General features: G+C 34.9%; 1 protein-coding gene across 1 annotated transcript in view; it reads left to right on the forward strand.

Moving 5' to 3' along the window:
- MALRD1 (MAM and LDL receptor class A domain containing 1) overlaps positions 1-20,777 on the forward strand; it is a 201,983-nt gene that overhangs the window by 72,088 nt on the left and 109,118 nt on the right. The window contains exons 21-25 of the mRNA XM_042889341.1: positions 3,531-3,687; positions 7,039-7,149; positions 7,514-7,727; positions 10,514-10,761; positions 12,500-12,797. Coding sequence (XP_042745275.1) covers positions 3,531-3,687; positions 7,039-7,149; positions 7,514-7,727; positions 10,514-10,761; positions 12,500-12,797 — 1,028 coding nt within the window. The remainder of the gene's footprint in view (positions 1-3,530; positions 3,688-7,038; positions 7,150-7,513; positions 7,728-10,513; positions 10,762-12,499; positions 12,798-20,777) is intronic.

Raw genomic sequence — 20,777 nt, forward strand, 5'->3', positions numbered from 1 at the left:
TTGGCCACTGGCCTCAAACTCTCTCTTTTCCACATCAAGTGCTGCCTTCTGGCAGAAACAATGTGCATGATGGGCAATGCACCAAGTAGCTATTACTAGAAGTATGAGGAAAGTGTGAACTTAAATAACAGCATAGGTAAGTCAGAGGAGTGAAGACAGCAGAAACATATTCATCCAGCCTCTTCTGATCTTTCTCTTTCTCTTTACTTTCCCATACATCCTTAACATTTTTTTCAACTGCGCACACTCCTTTGCTCAACAGGCATCACCCAGTGAAGTGTATCACCCAAGGTTCTTTAATTATCCAGATAGAGATGTGATTTTGGTCAAATTTCAGGAAAAAGATCCAAAGACAGCAAGTAAGAGATGGATGTCTGAATTTTCATCATACTGTTGATTGTAATCTGTTGCTCATTCAAACAGATCTCACTGACTGTTCTGAACTTGCAACAGCTTTTACAGCCAGAATATTGAGTATGTTTTCAGATTTCTTTTTCATTCTATTTTCAACTCAGCCCCCTTGAATGTTGTTCTCAGTACTGTACAACATTCTTAGGCCACAGTGCAGGAATCCCTGATTTTGCTTCTCATATTGGTTTTAAATTTTGTTCTTTTTTGGGGAAATTTGGGCATTCTTGGGCTACTGAGGACATGAATTCCCGGATGACAATTAAATTCTGAATTTTAAAATATTTTTGTAGACCTGAAGAGAATTCAGTATTCTTGTACTGCCAGACAAGACTGGTAGAAAAATCAGAAATGAGATAAAAATAAAAGAAATTCAGTATTCCTACCTGGAAGGAATAGATTTCTTCAGAGGAAAGAAGAGAAAGAAAGAAAAAAAAAATACCAAATGCAGATTATTTGGAAATATTTGTAACTGTATATGTGTCAAAGTTTTCAGCTGTCACTGCAGCTTGTTAGGAAAAGCTATTTTAATTGTTTTATTTTGGAGTCATACAAGCCTTCGGGTAATTTGGTAAGTATATGTTTTTCTATATTTTGAGCATATTTTTTGCAGTAGTTCATATGCAAATACTTATGCTACTTATGTAAATTCATGCAGTAATTATAAAGATGTCTACATTGCCATGATACAGCAATAAAAGAAAAGCTTCAGGGCCACTTCTGTCTTTTGCTTCTGAAAACAAAAATAAAATTGTGGAGAGGATTCAGAATTCCAGATCATTACTCTTCTCCCTGGCAGCTCTTGTCTTTATCAATGATTCCCAGCCCATTAAAATGTTTGATCTTTGCAAAGTGCAGTTTTGCCTCACACTTCAAGAAGTATTTATAAATTTTTTACTCCTTCAAAGTATCCTCTTCTACATGGCTTAGAAAAAGATTTGTTATTTTTTGCTCAAAAATTTTGGGCATTTCTTTTATAAGAAATGACATTACAATCCTGCAGAGTAGTTTATTCTATTCTATAAGTGGTAGTAAAACTGTTGATCATGACTTCTTGCGTGTATTTCATTTCTATTTTTAAAAATGTGCTTTATTTTATCTGGTGTTAACATGTAAGAAACTGTCTGCAAGACAATGTAATCTTTCCCTGCATAAATTCCTTCATTTTATGAGATATTTTAGTAGTACTCCCCTCTCTATTTAAGTACAGCAATTATATCAGCAGTTTACAGCTGTGAGTCGTCTTTCCATGCTATAGACATGTTATGGCAATAATCCACTTCTATTCCTTTTTACCTTTGAAACTATTTTACACACATCCTTCCTAATAACTGCAAAGAGAATGATTCTCTCAGTCTTACATGTTAGATAAGGTTTTGGGAAGCCTCCAGGAAGTGCATAATGAGTAAAAGTTTGTATTGCAGGTAATTAAAAGTGCTCCCATTATTCTGACCAATGGAAGTTCTAATAATTACGTTACCTTGCTGAAGGAAATAACCTGGGATTTCTGTACCAAAACTACTTTTGCTATCAAAATTGTCTAATATTTTCACCTCTCAGTATATTTTTTCTAGTTTTCCAAGATTATAGCAGATCTACTGTTAATTTTTCAAATACGAGACCAGGGAAGATGGAAGCAGTATTCTGTGTAACAATGACCTAGATGTTGTTTTGCAATTATTTGACAAAAGTTGGTTTTTTTTTGTTATTTGTTTGTTGTTTTTTTTTTTTTAATCAATTGCTATTACTAGATTTTAATTTTCCTATGAAGCAAAATTTTTACATCCAATTGTCGAGAAAGAGGAAGAGATGGAAAAAGATTTTCATTTAAATACATGCTTAAGATCAGCCAAAGGTTATAGAAAAGATAAGGAGATACTGGTGAAATTTTACCCTCAGATATCCAGGAAGATTAGGCTGTTTGCAGTCTGTCAATCTGTCAAAAGTTCTTCCACCTGTGATTCTAAGGATTAATGAATTTATTAAAGGATTTCAAATCCTTAGAGAAAATTGCTGTGTAAATATAATTTTGCTTGTTTCTACCCTATTTTATTCTATGTCATATGTTTAGAATGTTCTACTCCTAAAGTGACTGAATGATAGAATTCATCAGTCTCCATGTTGTGTGATGGGCTATAATTAATATAAGTTGACTCTTAAAATTATTTCTACATGCAAATTATCATAATACATTTAATCTGCCATTTTTGTAAGTTTACAGTAATAAACCTGTATACACTAACTTCGGGGTTTTTTTAATCATTCAAATAATCGGTCATGAGTTCAGTGTAGGCATTGCAATATGAGAGGAGTCATTTTCAGATAAGCAATGAAGAAATTAAAAAATATGTATATTTAAGATTTTTAAAGATTTGGCAACAAGATTTCTCAGACACTTTACTAGATTGAAAAAAAAAATACACCAACAGGCAAACAGAAAATACAAGAAACTCTAATGAAGATATTTCAGGTAAGGAAATTTTTAAAACGTAGGTTCCATCATCAAGTTTGTAAGGTCCTGTTGGAAACATTCATGGCTTAATGAAGCACTGATTGTGCAGTATCTCTGTGCAACTCTGTAAAAGAGAACAGAATCTTTTATTTGGTCAACAGCTACATTGTCTTTGAAAGGCAACTTTTTTAGGAACTTAATCTCAGCAACCTGAAACCCTAAAACTGTCTCTCTGTATACACTCAAAGTCTGATCCACACCACAAAGGCAGTGTCATCTTTCTCAGCATAGAGAATTTCATCCAGTGTCTTGAAATATTTTACCTCCAAGCCAGGAGGATGTCCATATGTACACCGGCTTTGAGTAGGTCACTGATTTTGCTGATGTAAGGGACTAAAAGTCCCTCCAGGCTCAGATATCTGACCCTGTGTAAAGGAAGACTTAGCTCTGTGATTTTCTTTGTTCAGATATGATACAAAAGTACCAAATGCCTTTTCAAGGGATTCTGTGCCATTCTGGCAATGCATTGATGAATTAAAAGGCATCCAGGTACCCAGATAGTAAATGTAATACATGTAAAGGAAATATTACCACTTTAATGCAACTGCAACTTTATTTTATTTTATTTTTTCTTTTTTTTTAATAAAGAAAACCTTTTCTCTCTGGACAGGAATACTGAAGAAGGCATGTATCTGTTTGCTGACAGCTCAAATGGAGAATATGGTCGCACTGCTGATATTGTTACACCAGTCATTTCCTTTACAGGACCCCAATGCAAAATTACATTTTGGAACCACATGAATGGTTCAACAATAGGCTCTCTGGAGGTATGGAGGTGTATTTGTTTTCCTTCATTCTTACTGTCTGAAATTTATGGGAGGAAATTAATGCCTTGTCATTTAGTTTCATTAGAGTCCAGGCTGTCAGTTAATGAAAATGAGCAATTGCTAATGCTTTACTGCTCTCAATATGTTTTGATTGGAGGGAAGCATTAGCTTGAGTATGCTGTGAAAAACATTTTACAACAAACTAAAATGATGATCTTTAAGCATGTGCCAAGTCTGGAATTTCGGTACAAGAAAAAAGCCTTGAAATGCATAATAACTCTTGACACTGAAAAACAGCAATAGATATTTGGAAATTTAGGTTTTTGGATGAATGTAGGAGTTTGAAAAAAAAAGTAATTGTATGAAAATTCATTTTGACATTTTTTAGAAACTTCTTATTGCTATGTTATTCATTTGAAAGTGTAACATTTATTTCTCAAAGATTAATCATACTTCTATTTCTATGACTGAACAATAACAAACTTTTTTATTCATACCCTTTTCTTCACTCCAGTTAAAATCAAAATATTTATTGATAGGATATCTGTTTTGTTCAGCAGCTTATAGATAAAAAATGTCACTGCAAAGTGACTGAATAAAGCAAGAATATTGTTCTCCACGCATCAGAGTAACAATCATGCAAGTTCCCATGAGTGTTATACAGTAATTTACAGCATCAGAGATGGATTTTTGAAATACTCAAAATAATGTGGCCAATTAAACTAAAATGTGTGATATTAAAAAACTAAGATATGGTGTTCTCCAGCCTGTGTATATGATTAGCTAGTTGCTCAGAGGAAGCACACCTTATATATTCTTAACCTACTATTAAACAATTAATTTATTTTTTTCTCCCATGAGAAAATAGAGATCTTGCTAGGACATCAACAAGTGCTCAGATTTTAGTTTATCAGAATTAGTTGGAGAAAAGGGCATAAAGATGGCTCACCCTTAGCTTAAAGATTTGGAACAGATCAGTGAATTGTGGCCTCTTTGCATTTGCTGTAAGGTCCCAGATTTTCTTTAGAGTGTGGGAAGCCACGCTACTTAGAAGCATGTCCACAGATAGTTTTACACAAATAAACAGCTTAGTTAATCACAGTAGCAAGGTGGCACCGTGAAAGAAAAATGTTTTTTTTTTCTCAGTTCCACAGCCAGGTAACAATGTAGATAATGACCGTAAGTTGTGCCAGGGAGATTCAAGTTGAGTATTAGGAAAAATTTCTTTTCAGAAAGAGTGGCAGGGAACTGTCACAGGCTGCCGGGGAGGTGGTGGAGTCACAGTCCCTGGAGTTGTTCAAGAAACATGGAGATGTTGCGCTGGGGGATGTGGGTCTGCGGGCATGATGAGGATGGGCTGATGGTCACACTGAATGATCTTAATGGTATTTTCCAACTCTTTTTGTTCTGTGATTCTATAGTTTCTAGTAGGAGACCACAATTTCACTCTATTATTTAATTGATTTTTTTCCATCTACAGCTTAATCAATTTTTAAGATATACCAAAGCCAAATCACAAACTCACTGTATTTTAAACATTAATTGTTGTCTTACTACAATTGCTTAATTATTCAATTAACTATAAGTGTAGAAATAATGTGGAATATAAAATTATTTAGATAATTTATTTTCTTTTAAGTTTTGTAAGTCTTACATGAATGTGAATCTTCTGTGGTTGAACACTGCAGATTTGTTACTACTTTTATTAGTCTTCTCTCCCATGCCTACCGCTTTTTATTTAATTCATAAGTTTGGATTTTTGCATGTTAGTTTACATCCGTGGCATGAAATGTTGCCTAGGATATATTGAAGACTCCTGCTATTCAAATGCATGAATGTCTTTTCGTGGTTCTATAAGTTAAACACCTATAAGTTGTTGCATTATTGTGCAACCTACACTTGAATATTAGCTGGAACTATTTTACTTCACTTTCTGCTCTCTGACTTGGCATGGATAACTTTAACAAAGAATTAGCAGTCAGTTTTCAGTAACTTGCTAAGTAATTTAAATGCACAGGTCTTTCGGTTAGATTAGGGTTTAAGAGAAGGCCTAAATTTTGATGGGACTTAAATTTATGGCCATGTTTCACCATAGAATTACAACATTCAGCATGATATCAGAGAACACATGAACTTCTGATAAAGGAATTGGATTTATAATTTTGTAAATAATTTAAAGTCTGTGTGAAATTGTATGTATTGCTCTCTATATAATCTCATGTGTCTATATAGATATACCTATACAGTATCTGCATAAGAGTAAGAAAAATCTATTATTCAGCACTCCATAATCATCTTAAATAATACATGAAACCCGTTTTTCTCTATTTTTATCTTTTTTTCCTTAAAATTCATCTTTTTTGTAGCAGTTTTTCTTGTCTATAAAGCCAGATGTCACTTTGTTTTTCTATTCTATTCAAAATATTACACCTGTTTCTTTTTTCCTCTGGACTGGAAGCTCTTCAGCTTCCAGGATCTGCTATTTGCTTGCCAAAGCTTACCTGTTATGGAATATGATACAAACTCTTGGGACTGCGAAAATTTTCAAAGTCCTTTTTTTCATTAAGATAAAGAATGTTGGGGCTGCCCTAAGAAGATTATGCAGAGTAGCAATAAATCCTTGAAAGCAGAACTGGTGCAGGCAACTGGTGAACTGATGTCTATCTCTGTGAATGTTGCCTGGAAACAAGACTTAACGTACTTCATCACACTCCCATCTTGCTGTTATTTTTAGCTCAGTTGAATCTGGATGTTCAAGACGTTGTAGCAAAGAATACTGAGGATTTTGTGCTAATGTTGAAGTATTAGCTTTCTCTAGTTCAACAGGTTTTTACAATAGTCTTCTGTTGTTCATAAAGATAAACTGCGGATGTTAGAAGGAAAGAATAAGTTTTTTTGTTTCTTTGTTTTTCTGTAGAAGAGAAAAAAAGTTTGATACAGAATCAAGGCATAACATTTTTCTTGGAACTTAGATGGAGCAATTGAAAGCAGTCTAATGGATGCACAAACTATTACATTTTTCAGTAACTTGTTAATTAATTTTGTTTTTCATGTTTTACAAATGAATCTTGACCTTTTGCTGAACATTTTTTATTTGTGACTAGACATTCCAGCTAAGTTAAATGGTAACTTAGTCCAGTTAAATACCTGAGCAGAAAGTGTTTGTGAGTAGATGAGAAAGTTTTAAAGCATCATTTTAATCAAACTGTGGTTTATATCAACCAATCCCTTTGCACCTGATATTTAATGGTGGTATATAATTAAATTATAGAAGATACTTTGGACAAAGTTGAGAAACATGGAGTGAGTTTGTAATGGAAAAACTTTTTTGTGACCTGAATTTCCTTTTAGCTACTCTGTAAAACTGGTAATAAGACTTCTACGTTATGGACTCAAAGTGGCAGTCAAGGTCCAAAATGGAATAGAGCCGAAGTGTTCTTGGGAATTCGTTCAGATTTTCAGGTGTGTATTTGTATTTCACATGCTCTCCAGAAAACTGGCTTTAGATACTTTTATCTTCTGCATTTCCCTATTGTTTCCCTTTTTGCCACATAAACATATTCTACCTATCCTAGACTAGATGACCTTTAAAGGTCCTTTCCAACTCAAATGATTCTATGATTCTATGCTACATTTAAAAATGTTACATTGCCCACTACTTCTGTCTTGGATGCCCTTTAATTGAATTTCAGATTTAACATTCATGGGAATTACTAGTGACAGACTAATATTTTTCAGGCTTAGTTTACCATTGTTGTCTGTTCTATTTATGTTTCAAGTATATCTAATTGGTGTTTTATTCTAATATTTTTGTAATTTTTATTAGGTTATTTTCAGGGCAAAACGTGGTGTCAGTTACATGGGAGACGTGGCAGTGGATGATATCTCCTTTGAAGATTGTTCCCCTTTGCTCATCTCAGGCAGACCTTGCACATTAGAGGAATTCACATGTGCCAACAAGTACTGTATTCCGAAGGATCAACTGTGTGATTTTGTAAATGACTGTGCAGATAACTCAGATGAGAATCCTGCCATTTGCAGTAAGTATGATAGGCTTTTTAAAAATTATTTTTTATTTTTTATTTATTTTTTAATATATAGTTATCACAAATGTGCCTGTTGGGAATTTTGAATGCTTCAGTACCACTGGCAGCCTATCACTTAAAACAGCAAACACATATGCAATAATTTAATTATATTCCTTGGTTTTTAAGGATTTTAAACTACTATTGTTTAGTTTGAAATAATATGATGAAAAATAAAAATTCTATTAGTGAATTTCTCAATATAATTCAGAAAGCAGTGGTCTTTAATGTGCAATAAAAATCTGCTTTCCATATGAAAAGAATGCACTAAGAGTGGAAAAAAAATATCAAACATAATACCTTTGGGAAATGGGGACCTGGTTCCTTTGATATTTCGAGAATTGCGAGGTCTCTTAGTTATTTCATTATTTCATGTTCAATGTTTTAAAATTTTAGTTTTACAAGAGATATCAAGAAACAGCATTTGTAGTAATGGGAAGAAAGATAGTGTTTAATAGCAATTTTTTTTTTTTCTCTAGAGAAATGGGTAAAAATATGCTGTTTATATAGTACTAATGCTTTTTTTTTTCCTCTAAGATTTTGTAAAATGCTCAAAAAAACAAATCTTCATTGTTTGCTATGCTATTAGAAGTTGCCTCATTCTTATTGAGGTTATGTTTACAATTTATCAGTTTCTCAGGGAATACAATTATATGAACAAAGTAACAGTGATATACTGTAAAGTGAAGGGAGATGGCAAAGGGGCTGTATTTTTAGATGCTTTTCATACTAATAGACTTCTCATTGATTTCCAGAACAGGGATGTCTTATCTCTAAGCTATTTGTTAGAATTTTCAGTAACAATGATAGTAATTAGACCTTAAGTTTTTACTTTCTCCAATTTCAGTTATTTATTTATTGGTTATTTTTTGTATTTTGTATTTCCACTAAAAAAAAAAAAAACAAACTAGTTATTTCTTCACAGTTTATTTCACGATAGAGACTGCCTCTGAAGAGAATATAATGACAGGAAGCACAGATTTCTGATCTTTGTGATGTTTTTTCATTCCTTGCAAACATCAAAGAAGAGCTGTTATTGTTGAACAACAGCTTGAAAACTTCAAACTAAGAAGACTGGTAAAGTCATCAATTGGGCAAAGAATAGCAAGTGAATGTGGAGGAAACAGTATATAGCTATGACTGTAAATTGCGTTTACAAAACATGACCAACTATGTGCCTTCTAGACTTATCCAAAGTATGTAAATTTTAGTAGTAGCCTCCATGGATCACTACTGCAGATGTTTGTTATGTGCACAGAGAGTCATAACTTATGCAACTAATTAAAGGAATTTCTTTAGCTAAGACCCTGAAATATTACATAGCAATATGGTCATATGGCCAAAGACAAGGGCAGTTCCATTTAAATGATGACCAATTTCTTCATAAATTGTAATTGTATTTAGCACATAAGGGTTTTTTTCATTAGCACTACCATTTAAGAATGAGTTTTACTTGTAGAAAAAGATGATGAAAAGTAGTGATATTATAAAACAATATAAAAAGTTACTTTTTTGCTTAATAGTTCATAGTTCTAAGAAAATGTTTGAGTCCTCATTCATGCACATGGCCTCTACAAAGAAAATCTTCCACCTGAATTCAGCTTTAAGAGAGCTGTTTAGATACATGCATAGACTTAATGAATGTTAACTCATCAGCTTCATTACTGAGACTTCTGACAAGATTCCAGTTTAAAAAAAAAAAAAAAAAAAAAAGCTACTTTAATGTGGCTGAACTTTAGAAGAAGTTCAGGTTTTGTTTACATTTTAGGAGAAACCTTTTGTCATTCCTTACACTGTCAGATCAGATGATCCATTCAGTTCCTCAATTTATCTTCAAAGCTCTTTCCTTTCCAGAAATAATAGTAATAATATTCAGGGCACAGTCAAAGTCTTTTGAAAGTTCTGGCAAAATCCCAGCTTATTTCAGCAAGTTTAGGTTTGATTGGTGTAACCATTATAATAAAGTTATAGATATAGAGGAAAACTTATAGGCAGATAAGACTTTCGGAGTAGTGTATTGACTTAACCTTGATTTGTGTGGGCAACTGACTGACCATACTGTCTGTTTTGAGATTAAAAACTGGAAAGCTAGTAAAGAGCCTGCATGTATCATATAAAAATCAATCAAAATTATGACTTTTTTTCATAGACTAAATACAATTAAAGGAGAAATGAAGATAATCTGCATATTGGCCAATAAAATGTTTGAATTATTCTGAAAACATGATAAACTAGTTAGAGGTTTGTTTCAGCTCAAAACTAACATTCCTACAATTACATTTTACCTCTATGGAGGATGTGTCTTTATAGTGCTCTGTTCTTTTAATTGGATGAGATTCTTTTCTGCAAATGTAGGAATTTCATATCTTTTTTCTTTTTTTAAGTGTTCCTCCAAAAAAAGGATAGTTTTCTGCAGATGTCTTGGATTTTCTATGGAGTATCCAATTGATCCCTGCGTGTGAACCTCTAGACTTAGATTGCTGTATTTAGTTGTTGTTATACCTATAACACTGTTGATTATACTAGTAAGAGCATGGTCATTTATTTCACATATATTCTGTTTTATCCTATACCATAATTAAATCCTAGAACACTAAAAAATGCTCTGCTTAGTAAGATTCATGAATGCTTTTTCCTTTCTTTCTATTGATTTTTTTTTTTCTTGGCAGATAATTGTGTATAAGATAGCAGTGTATTAACTTTCTGAAAAAAAAGTTCATGTGTTTGCAAATATCTTTCAGGTGCTACTATTGGGCGCTGTCATTTTGAGTTTGATTTTTGTGATTGGAAGCAAGAAGAAAATGATGATTTTGACTGGCACCTCAGAACTAGCAGTACTACTAAACTGGGTACTGGACCAGCTGCTGATCATACACTGCAAGAAGTGTCTGGCTACTACATTTTTATAAAGAATTCTTTACTTCAGCTGCCAGGACACAAAGCTAGGATTTCTAGCCCTGTGTTAAGCAGGATGAATAAAAAATGCAAGGTATGCGGGGATGTAATACTGGCAGGAGCGCAGAATTTGATTTCTAGGTTACATATATATAGTACTCCTAAGGTAAACAGAATTACTGAGATACTTCTGATTAAAAACAAGTATGTTGTGAAAGAATCAGAACCTGATCTTATTTCCACTTTGAAATCATAGGAACATGTGAATCTTTTTGCTAGTTTTGGGAGAAGAATGATTTTTGTAGGTAAGTAGTCTGCAGGAGACTTAAATAAAGTAAACAATGAAAGAAATATGTAATTTATAATATGCATTATGCAGCACCAGCCCTGTGTATCCTACAACTACGTAAAGGATTGTGCTTTCATTAGGAAAATATGTATAAATACAGTAACAACTTGCTTACAAAAATAAATATAGCTACAAAAAATATATTGTCTGACAGATGTTTTCTTGTTTAGAAAAAAAGAAAAAGAAAAAAAGCTTTTATTTTACAAAGCACTACAGCATGTTGTTGTGATTTGAGCTTGATAATTTCTTAGCAAACCAGGATTAAAAGTTTTTCTAGTTTATAGTCTTTGCTAAAATTATCTCTCTGTTTCATAAGACAGCTAGCAAAACGCATCTCTTAGAAGATGCCATATGTTGAAAATATAGTGAATTTTGCAGAAAGCACAATTTTGTACATGCTTTGAATTGGTTTTCTTTCTTTGTTTTAATCTGTTTTACTCCTTTCTGTCAATTATTATAGTTGAAAGTAAATGGAAACAGTGATCCATGTGTTGTGTCACACTAGAATCTAGGGCAATGAATTTTGAAACTACTGTGGTTAAAAGCAACATTCATGCTACTATTTTGCTAATTATTTTGCTCGTCACACATAAAGGCAAAATAATCCGACAATATTTACGGAGGTATCAGAATATTTGCTAGTATTTTTTGTAAGGATAGATTTTTCACTCTTTCTGGCTTGTGTTATGCATTAGACTAGGAAGAAGTTTGTAGGTAAGTTCTTCCATAATATAACATGAATTGTCTTCTTTTATGGTCATATATAATTCTTGCAAATATTCTATATTTGTCAGAAGCAATATTGAATTAGATTAAGTTTTAATCCAATGCAATACAAGCAATTCTTTGCTCTTGAATTGAAAATAACAGAGAATAGTTATTGGTGCTTATTTTTTCAGTGGTTTTATTTTTCATGTTATATTTCTTTCTTACCTTAGAATTTTGTAATTTCTTTTCCCATTTTTACTCAAATCTTACTGTTTTCTCATCCAATGACCCCTTATTTTTATTTTCGCTAGTATTTTGTATTTCTGCCGCCCTTTTTTCTTCCATAGTAGATTATATAATATTCTAGTTATAAGTTATAGTCTATCACAGAGACTTTTAACAATAGAAAACTGCTCAGAAGAAGTTTCTTCTTCCTGTTTTAAAAAATACTCCTGTCTTCTATGCTTTTCTTTCTTCTTCTTCTTCTTTCTTTTTTTCTTTTTTTATACCAAGTATTCTCTTTCCTTTACATTCACATGCAAGTTTTTTAAAAGAGATGCGGTCTTAACTGTCACAGTATTGTAATGCTGGCTTCCAAGTTTGGTTTATGGAATAGTTCAAAAAGTCATTTTTGTGTGCATATATTAAATTCTGTTTGAAAAATTAAATCAAAGTGCTGCTAACATGACTCCATTTAAAAATTAGGATAAATACAATAGCAGAATATCTCTGAACTCACCTACTGCATACTAGAGTCTACTGCTCTTACTTACAGATATTTTTCTATTACCATATGTATGGAGCTCAAGTTGGATCATTGATCGTCTACCAGATGACTATGTCAAAATATGAAAAAATCCTCCTTATTCTTACTGGAAACCAGGGAAATTTCTGGCAGAGCAAGGCACTGGACTTGGTTGGAGATGGAAAAGAAGATTTCCAAGTCATATTTGAAGGGATAATTGGAACAGATCTCAAAGGTGGCATAGCACTTGATGACATCACATTATCTCAGGAGTGTTTACCATCCCAGGTGTTTTTACCAGCAGAATCCACAACACTGCCTCCAACAGGTATGTTCTTGGTAAAGATAAAACTGTCTAAGTCCTGAAAGAATATGTGGCAGTGGTGTCTTCATTTCTGTCTCTCCTTCACAATAGAAACAGAATGGATATTTTACTAATGTGTTAAAATTCAGCATGTTTTTAAGCGGCATTTTGAAATGTTGATAAAAATGAAAAAAATGTTGATAAAATTATTTTTATAATGTGACTTTTGAAGTAATAAGTTAATACTTGTGAATCTATAAGGCCTATGTTCTGCCATGTATGTTTAGACAATATCCTGTTCAATTCAGTGGGATTTATTTATCAATATTTACTTGTAAAAGATAGTTATTGTAAAAAAAATTGAGAGTAGGTACAAATACACTGTGTTAAGGTAAACAAGAAGTACACAGGGATGGCTCTAATGTTTTTTAGCTAATGGGAATCCCTACTGTGAGAGCTACTGTTTAGGCACCATACTTATCTTGTTCCCTTGTGTTATGATATGAACATTGATACCATTATTAACATCATCCTCACTTATTGCATATAGGAATAAGACTTAGGAAAAAATGCTGCCAAAATTATAGTGTTCTGATGGGGATGGATTACTCTGTCTCCAAGGTAAGCACTGCTTTTAAAAGCACTGATCCTGTTCATTCACAATAATTGCTTGGATGTGAAAGGCAAAGAAGCAGCTCTCTCTGATAGAACAGACCTCCTTCCACATCTATCACCAAAGCTGCTGAAATTTAAACTCCCAAGAAAGAATTTAGGAGATGGATTTTGTTCCTTGGCCTACTCCTTGAATGGCCATAGCAAGTCATTTTATATCTCTTCTGTCTGATGAATAAAACAAAATTAATATTTCCTGAAGTCAAGGAATACTGAGAGAATGGATTGTTAATTTATGTGAGCTGCTTTACTTTGTTACTGCCACTAATGAGCAGCCTTCCCCTTTAGGGTATCCTTAAGCACTGCTCCAGCACTGGGATATAACACTGGTGAGACTATATAAAACCTAAAAAAAAAAACAAAACAAAACACTACACTGTGCACTGTCTGTAAGATGAGCTGGAAAAACATGGGTAATGGTTTCCAGATATACCCTGAGAAATGTCCAAGTCTTTACAGTGCATGCTATTGGCTCCCTACTTCTGTCAAAAACAGTCATAGATATTTATTGCAAATGTGATTTGTATTTTAAAGTTCAGCTTTATATGAAGATTACCCCAAGAGGAACACTATCTGAGATTTCCTATTCCTTATTTTTTTATGTTTTCAGGCTCTATCTACTTAATGGTAGATGCAACTCCCTGTGGCAACATTGGAAATTCTAAAAGTTCTGGTTTTGATTGTCAAGTATGTTCCAAAACACTTTTATGATGGATATAATAAAAAAAGCTACTAAAATCTCAGGAAAAAAAGAAAAGACATCAGGGACAATTTCTTGTTGTAACTCAAATATATTTTGTGAACTTTGTAGATTCACCAGTTTAAGATAATGATCTAAATTCATCCTTGTAGTACCCCATCTTTTCTATATCAGCAATTTTTGCTTGTCCTGGACCAAAAAACCTGCATTATTTCCTGAGGTTTCCAACTTACAGGCACTATTTAACAGTATTATCTGTTTGGATCATTGCTTGAAATGTGGACTTAGAAATCAAAATATGAAATGTACTCCCTCCAGAACAGAATAAGGGCTGTGTAAAGTGCTCTGTGGTCTAACTATATAAATAAGTCAGTTCAAATTACTGCGTTGATCAGTGCAAAAATTTGGACTTCTAGACTTCTCTGCTTGTATGCAGAGACAAGGATTTTAGCACATTTGAAATGCTTATATCCATGGCTAAAATTTCTTAGAGTCATTTGAGTTGGAAGGACCTTTAAAAGGTCATCTAGTCTGACTACTGTGCAATGAACAGGGAGATCTAGCGATTGTTTGCTTAATTTTTATAGAGAACAAGTTTCTTGTTTTTAACAACTTAATAAAAGATTAACTACATTATCTTTAAGAACATAGGAATAGACATTGTGGATAATAATTAAGTTCAACTTTGACTTGTATCCTGTCTTCAACACTATCAATGAGATGTGGAGGAAGATCCAAAAGAGGGACATGATGCATCCTCCTAATGTTTCTAATATTTCCTGTTTAGAAGACTGTTTTGCAAATATACATCCTTTGTGGTCACTTCTTAGTAGTGGTAGAGGCAGGATTTTCACCTCAGTGAAGTTGGATGGTGGTATTCTCTGTCACTTAACAATGAATTTCACTGCCAGTCACAGAATCACAAGATTGGCCCAGGTTGGAAGGGAATTCAAGGATCATGAATCTCCAATCCGCTGCCACAGACAGGGCCACCACCTCCCCATTTAATATTAGACCAGGCTGCTCAGGGCCCCATCCAACCTGACCTTGAACCTCTCCAGGGACTGGGCATCCACAACCTCTCTTGGCAGCCTTTTCCAGCACCTCACCACTTCATAGAAAAGAACTTCCCCCTGACATCCAACCTATATCTTCCCTCCCTCATCTTAAAACCATTTCTCCTTGTCCTGCAGTTATCAACCCTTTCAAAGAGTTGACTCCCATCCTGTTTATAGGCTCCCTTTAGGCACTGAAAGTCTGCAGTGAGGTCACCCCACAGCCTTCTTTTCTCCAGGATGAACAAGTCCATCTCCCTCAGCCTGTCTTCATAGGGGAGGTGCTCCGGGACCCAGTTACCTTTGTGGCACTCATCTGGACCCTCTCAACAGCTCTCTGTCTTTCTTGTACTGGAGGCTGCAGACCTGGATGCAGTACTCCAGATGGGGCCTCACAAGACCAGAGTATAGAGATGTAGTCACCTCCCTGTCCCTGCTGGCGACCCCTTTTATGATGGAGCCCAGAATACCATTTGCTTTCTGAGCTGCGAGGGCACACTGCTGGCTCATGTTAAGTTTTTCATCTATAGGACCCACACATCCTTTTCTGTAGGGCCACTCTCAAGGACCCCTTCTTCCTGTCTCTATAAATACCTGGGATTCCTCTGGCCCAAGTGCAAAACTCTGCACTTTGCCATGTTGAACCTCATCAGGTTCACCCAGGCCCACGTTTCAAGCCTGTTGAAGTTCCTCTGAATGGCATCCCTTCCTTCCACTGTGTCAACCACACCACTCACCTTGGTGTCATCAGCAAACTTGCTGAGGATGCACTCAATTCCGTCATTTATGTCATTGATAAAGAAGTTGAAGAGCACCAGTCCCAAGACAGACCCCTGGGGGACGTCGCTAGTTACCAGCTTCCACTGAACACAGAATCATTAATCACCGCCCTCTGTCTTTATTTTCTTTTTGTTTACCCCTTTTCCCTTTTTACCCCTTTTCAGTTTATTTATTTTTTATAAATAATTCATTTTCATTATATTATTTTATTCAAAATATCTCATTTTTAAATATGCTTGTTTATTTAATCTCTTTCTAGAGATCATCACTTTGGGCCCACAGTCTTTCACTTGTTTTCCCTGCTCTCACCAGGCCAAAGTGATTTTTGAATATAGAACTGCAGTAACACTGTCCTGCACCTGTATGCTGCATTTATTCAGGACAAAGACATTAAAGAGACACTATTTTCGATTCAAGACATTAAACTCAAACTGAATTGACTCTGGTAGATAATACTATGGGAAAACATCACCTGCATTTCCATGCAGGTTATCTGAGGACATAGAAAGTAAATTCAGGGAAGGAAAGCTCCAGGCAAATTTTCTTCAGCTGCATGAATCCGCTATTACTCAGATAACAGCTGCAGAGGTATAATGCTCACATCCGACAGAACTCATGGCAGAAGTTAAGGATGATGGCTAATACCAGATGAAAAGTTTTTTTATTATTTGTCTGTGTTTACTTTAAAGATCTTTCTATTTCTTTTAAGGACTTTACTGCAATTAAGATAATGGTACAATTTAATATTCTATGTGGTTTTCAACTTTTTTTTCTGCAGATGCTTACTATTGCATATATTTGCAGCATAATGTATTGCACGTTACACTATTACTTTGTTGTCTTCTAATAGCTATCTTTTTAATTGAGTATGAGTGCAGTATTTACCAGTTCTCTATTTATGGTTTGTCTTTTAAGGAGGCGTTTCTGATTATGTGGAACTGTAAGAAAAACTTGTTGCCTTCCAATAAGTCAATAGTTAATGCAGCTGTTTAAATTCTACTTTTTCTCATTGCTTTTCATTCCAGACTTTTCCATTGGTTGTTTGTGTACTTGTTGAACAATATAGTTTTCAAGCCCATATAAAAATGCTAGGCTGAGAGCTTGGTTATTCGAATCTGTATCTGAAACTGCATCTTGAATACTGTGTTCAGTTTTGGGCCCCTCACTACAAAGAAGACATTGAGGCCCTGGAGCCTGCCCACAGAAAGGCAATGAAACTGGTGAAGGGTCTGGAGCACAAGTCTTATGCGCAGTGGTTAAGGGAACTTGAATTGTTCAGTCTGGAGAAGAGGAGGCTCCAGGGACAATTTACCACTCTCTATGACAGCCTGAAAGGAGGTTGTGGTAAGGTGGAGTTCAGTCTTTCTCCCAGGTAACTAGCAATAGGATGAGAGGGAATGGTCTCAAGTTACTTCAAGGTAGGTTCAGTTTGGATGTTAGGAAGAGTTTCTTCTTGGAAAGACCAGTTAGGCTTTGGAGCAGGCTGTCAAGGGAAGTAGTGGAATCGCTGTCCCTGGAGGTGTTTAAAGAAAGGGTAGATGTAGTACTTAGGAACATAGTTTAGTGGGCAATATTGGTGGTAGGTGGATGGTTGGACTAGATCATCTTGGAGATCTTTTCCAACCCTAATGATTCTGTGATTCATTGTTCTAGCTGCATATGGTGAGTATAAAGCATGATCTACTGACTTGTCAATTTGGGAAAATCATGAAAATTTTAGGGAAATGTTAAGAGGGACTTTTAACTGAAGACCAAAAGATAGTATTCTGGTAGCAGTTGAGAAGGTTACTGATTTTATACAAGGTAAAGGAGTTGCTTGAGGTTGTTACCTTTCATAACACTGAACTGGATTTTGTCATTTGACTAATTGGTTTTAAGACACAGGTTCCTGTGAAGTGGGATAAAACCATTTCATCAGATCTCCCTTTCCAACAACTAACTTGTGTTCAAAAAATGCAGCTAAAAGCAAATATATACTGAATTGAGGTATAGTTAATAAAGCTATAATTGCTTTGGGAAATAAATGTTGTGTTGGATTGGACTAATAGTAAATGAGGATGATCAATAAAATTTGCTTTTGTATTAACATTTTTAACAGTAAAGTATTCCTTGTCACAGAAGTATAAGGAAGACAACTACTTAATCACATTAGTCACTGTATATGGCCGAACCATGACAGTGCAGAATCTCACCTAAAGCAACTTATGCTGACTTTATATTTACACTTTTTGCCCTCTCTGCTTTTGTTATTTAGAAACAAACATGAATTTTACACAGAGGAAAAGGAAAAACTGACCATGTTGGAAAATTTTGAGATACTGAGCAATTACAGTTTCTTGGTAGCTTTCCCTTTCGCCAAGTTGTTCTTATTGAGCTTTCATGTGGAGGCAAAAAATATTTTAATCATCATATTCTGTTCAACTCACTATAACATTGTGTTTGATACAGGTAGAAAGTTCTGTAATATAGCATGTTGAATGCAGTAATCCTGGAATTTCTTCCTTACGAAACCGGAGATGAAGGATTCATATCCTACACCCAGCTCTTACTGAAGTATTGCTGATGAGTTTAAATAGTGCTGTTTTTAAATTCTGTAATTGTTTAAGGAAATTATTCTCAAAAATCTTCTTACTGCAGTTCTTTCATATTTTCATTGTATGTGTACGTAGCTGAGAATATTCCAGTGTGTTTTCCTTTGTTTTTTTTGCATGCTAGAATACCAACACAGGTTAAATTGATTGATATTCATAATTGGTGGTGATCCCCAAGTAATAATGAGTTTATATTATTTATCTTCCTCTTTGAACAGGGAACAATCTTTATACAAATTTGAAGATATTCTTGGGCCACCTTGCAATGTCTAACTTGCCAAAGAAAACGCAAATTCCTTGTAGAGATTTCTGACTGTTTATTGTATTCTTAGGGGAACTTAATACAGTTTCAATCAGTGACTATTCTGTACTTTTGCTGCTTAAGTTATATCCTTTTTCATACTGTCATTTAGCAAAGAAGGAAATGCTCAGATCCTAGGGCTTCATGTCCATCAATTCTCATCAAAGTCTGACCTAACTAGGGGAGTGTTCTCTGATCTTAGGGCCAGGAATATGACTGCAAGTGAGGGCTAGTGGGAGAAGCTTTGAGAGAAATTTGAGGGAAGCATTTTCCACCTGTCACATTTTTTACTTAGTTCAGCAGCTGTAGCAAATTGTACATCAGTGCACTGCAGGTCCCCATACACCATATGTTTGGACAACAACCCACAGTATGGTGGAAAATGTGAAGCAATAATAGGTTCCAGTGCAGCTAATGAAGATCTCTCTGTTCTCTTCAATTATAACTGTCTCACTCCAATTCATAGAAGGGAGATGGGGTTCTTTTAATATATGTATACCCACCATGAGATTAAGAAATAACGGTTCAAATGTTGGTCCAACCAGTTTATTATAAATCCTAATCAGGGAGACAGGGAAGGGAAGGAGGGCAATAGAAAAGATAGGAAAGAAGCAAGAATCGTGTAAAGCGGGGATAGTCACCACCAAGATGCAGCAGCGGTCTGGTTGCATGACGTTTGAAGGTCCGAGCCAAAAGCAGCAGTGGGGCTGGCTTGGGCAGTAAGCAGGTAGCAGAAAGAAGTCGCAGAGCCAATCCGGGAGGAAGCAGCAGGACTCAGACAGCAGGCCCAGGAGAGTCCATCAGCATGCAGGAATTCCGTAGTGAGAAATCTGATGGCAGACACCTTTGTTCTTCTTCAGCAATTGTGATAGAGTGCAGAGCAAGTCCAGGAAGGAGAGAGGCAGTCGTGAGGCTTCTCATGTCAAAAACTTCTTCACGAGGAATCTGTTGCCAGAAAGCATCCACCTCATGATTGTAGGTCCCCTTTTTAACCTTCTTCTGCCAATGCAGCATTCCTGGGCGCTTGGGTAAGAGTCATGTGCAGCCCCTCCTGAGATGGCCATCTTCCTTGAGATAAGCCCACACAAAAGATCGCTTCATGGCCACATGGCCGTTAAGCTGTGCTCTCTCTCTCTCTCTCTCTCTCTCTCTCTCTCTCTCGTTGCCCCTGGCCTTGTCCATCTGTGTCCGTCAAAGGATTTCACAACCTTCTAAAGGTTATGCTTGAAGCTGGAGTTGAAACTGGGGGACTTCAGAAGGCAGCTTAACTGGCTTCATCCCAGGGCTGCTGAACCGCAGTATCCTCACACCAATTGGCACAGAGTGTATGGCTGTCTTATATGGTGGAGGGAACTGGAGGTGCAAGACTGAGTTTAAACAGTTAAATCTCAAATGCATTTGCTACATTTATATTTATATTTATATATATTTATATACTTATAATGTAAAAAAAAAAGTCTCCAAGATTTTTAAGTGTTTGACATATTTTAAAAATTGTAGGTTTAACTCCTAAGTAACATTTTTTTCTCCACACAAAAGCAAGTAAAATCTTTTGAAGATATCTTGAAATATACCTAGCTTTTCAAGTCTAATAAGATATTATTCTGAGAAGTGATGTCATTGAATAAGATTTTAGTGTGGGAGATAACAGCATTGAATGCATGAAGTTTAAAAAGTACAAATGTATTTTGGAATATTCTTATCATCAGTCTATTCCTATCTAAGACATGATCTAGCTTGCAGGTGATTTTAACATAAAGCTGAAATACAGAAAGAATTGGAAAAAAATCACATTAATATTACAGAAATTAAGTATAAAATGATTATGACAAGAGACGTAACTAATGCACTCACTAATAGAATCAATTCTGCATTCTTCTGGGCATTTTGATCTTGTATGTCTTC

Source organism: Lagopus leucura, unplaced genomic scaffold, assembly GCF_019238085.1.
Source record: "Lagopus leucura isolate 7727_CA_CO unplaced genomic scaffold, USGS_WTPT01 Super-Scaffold_100157, whole genome shotgun sequence".
In the NCBI taxonomy this organism is placed as follows: Eukaryota; Metazoa; Chordata; class Aves; order Galliformes; family Phasianidae; genus Lagopus; species Lagopus leucura.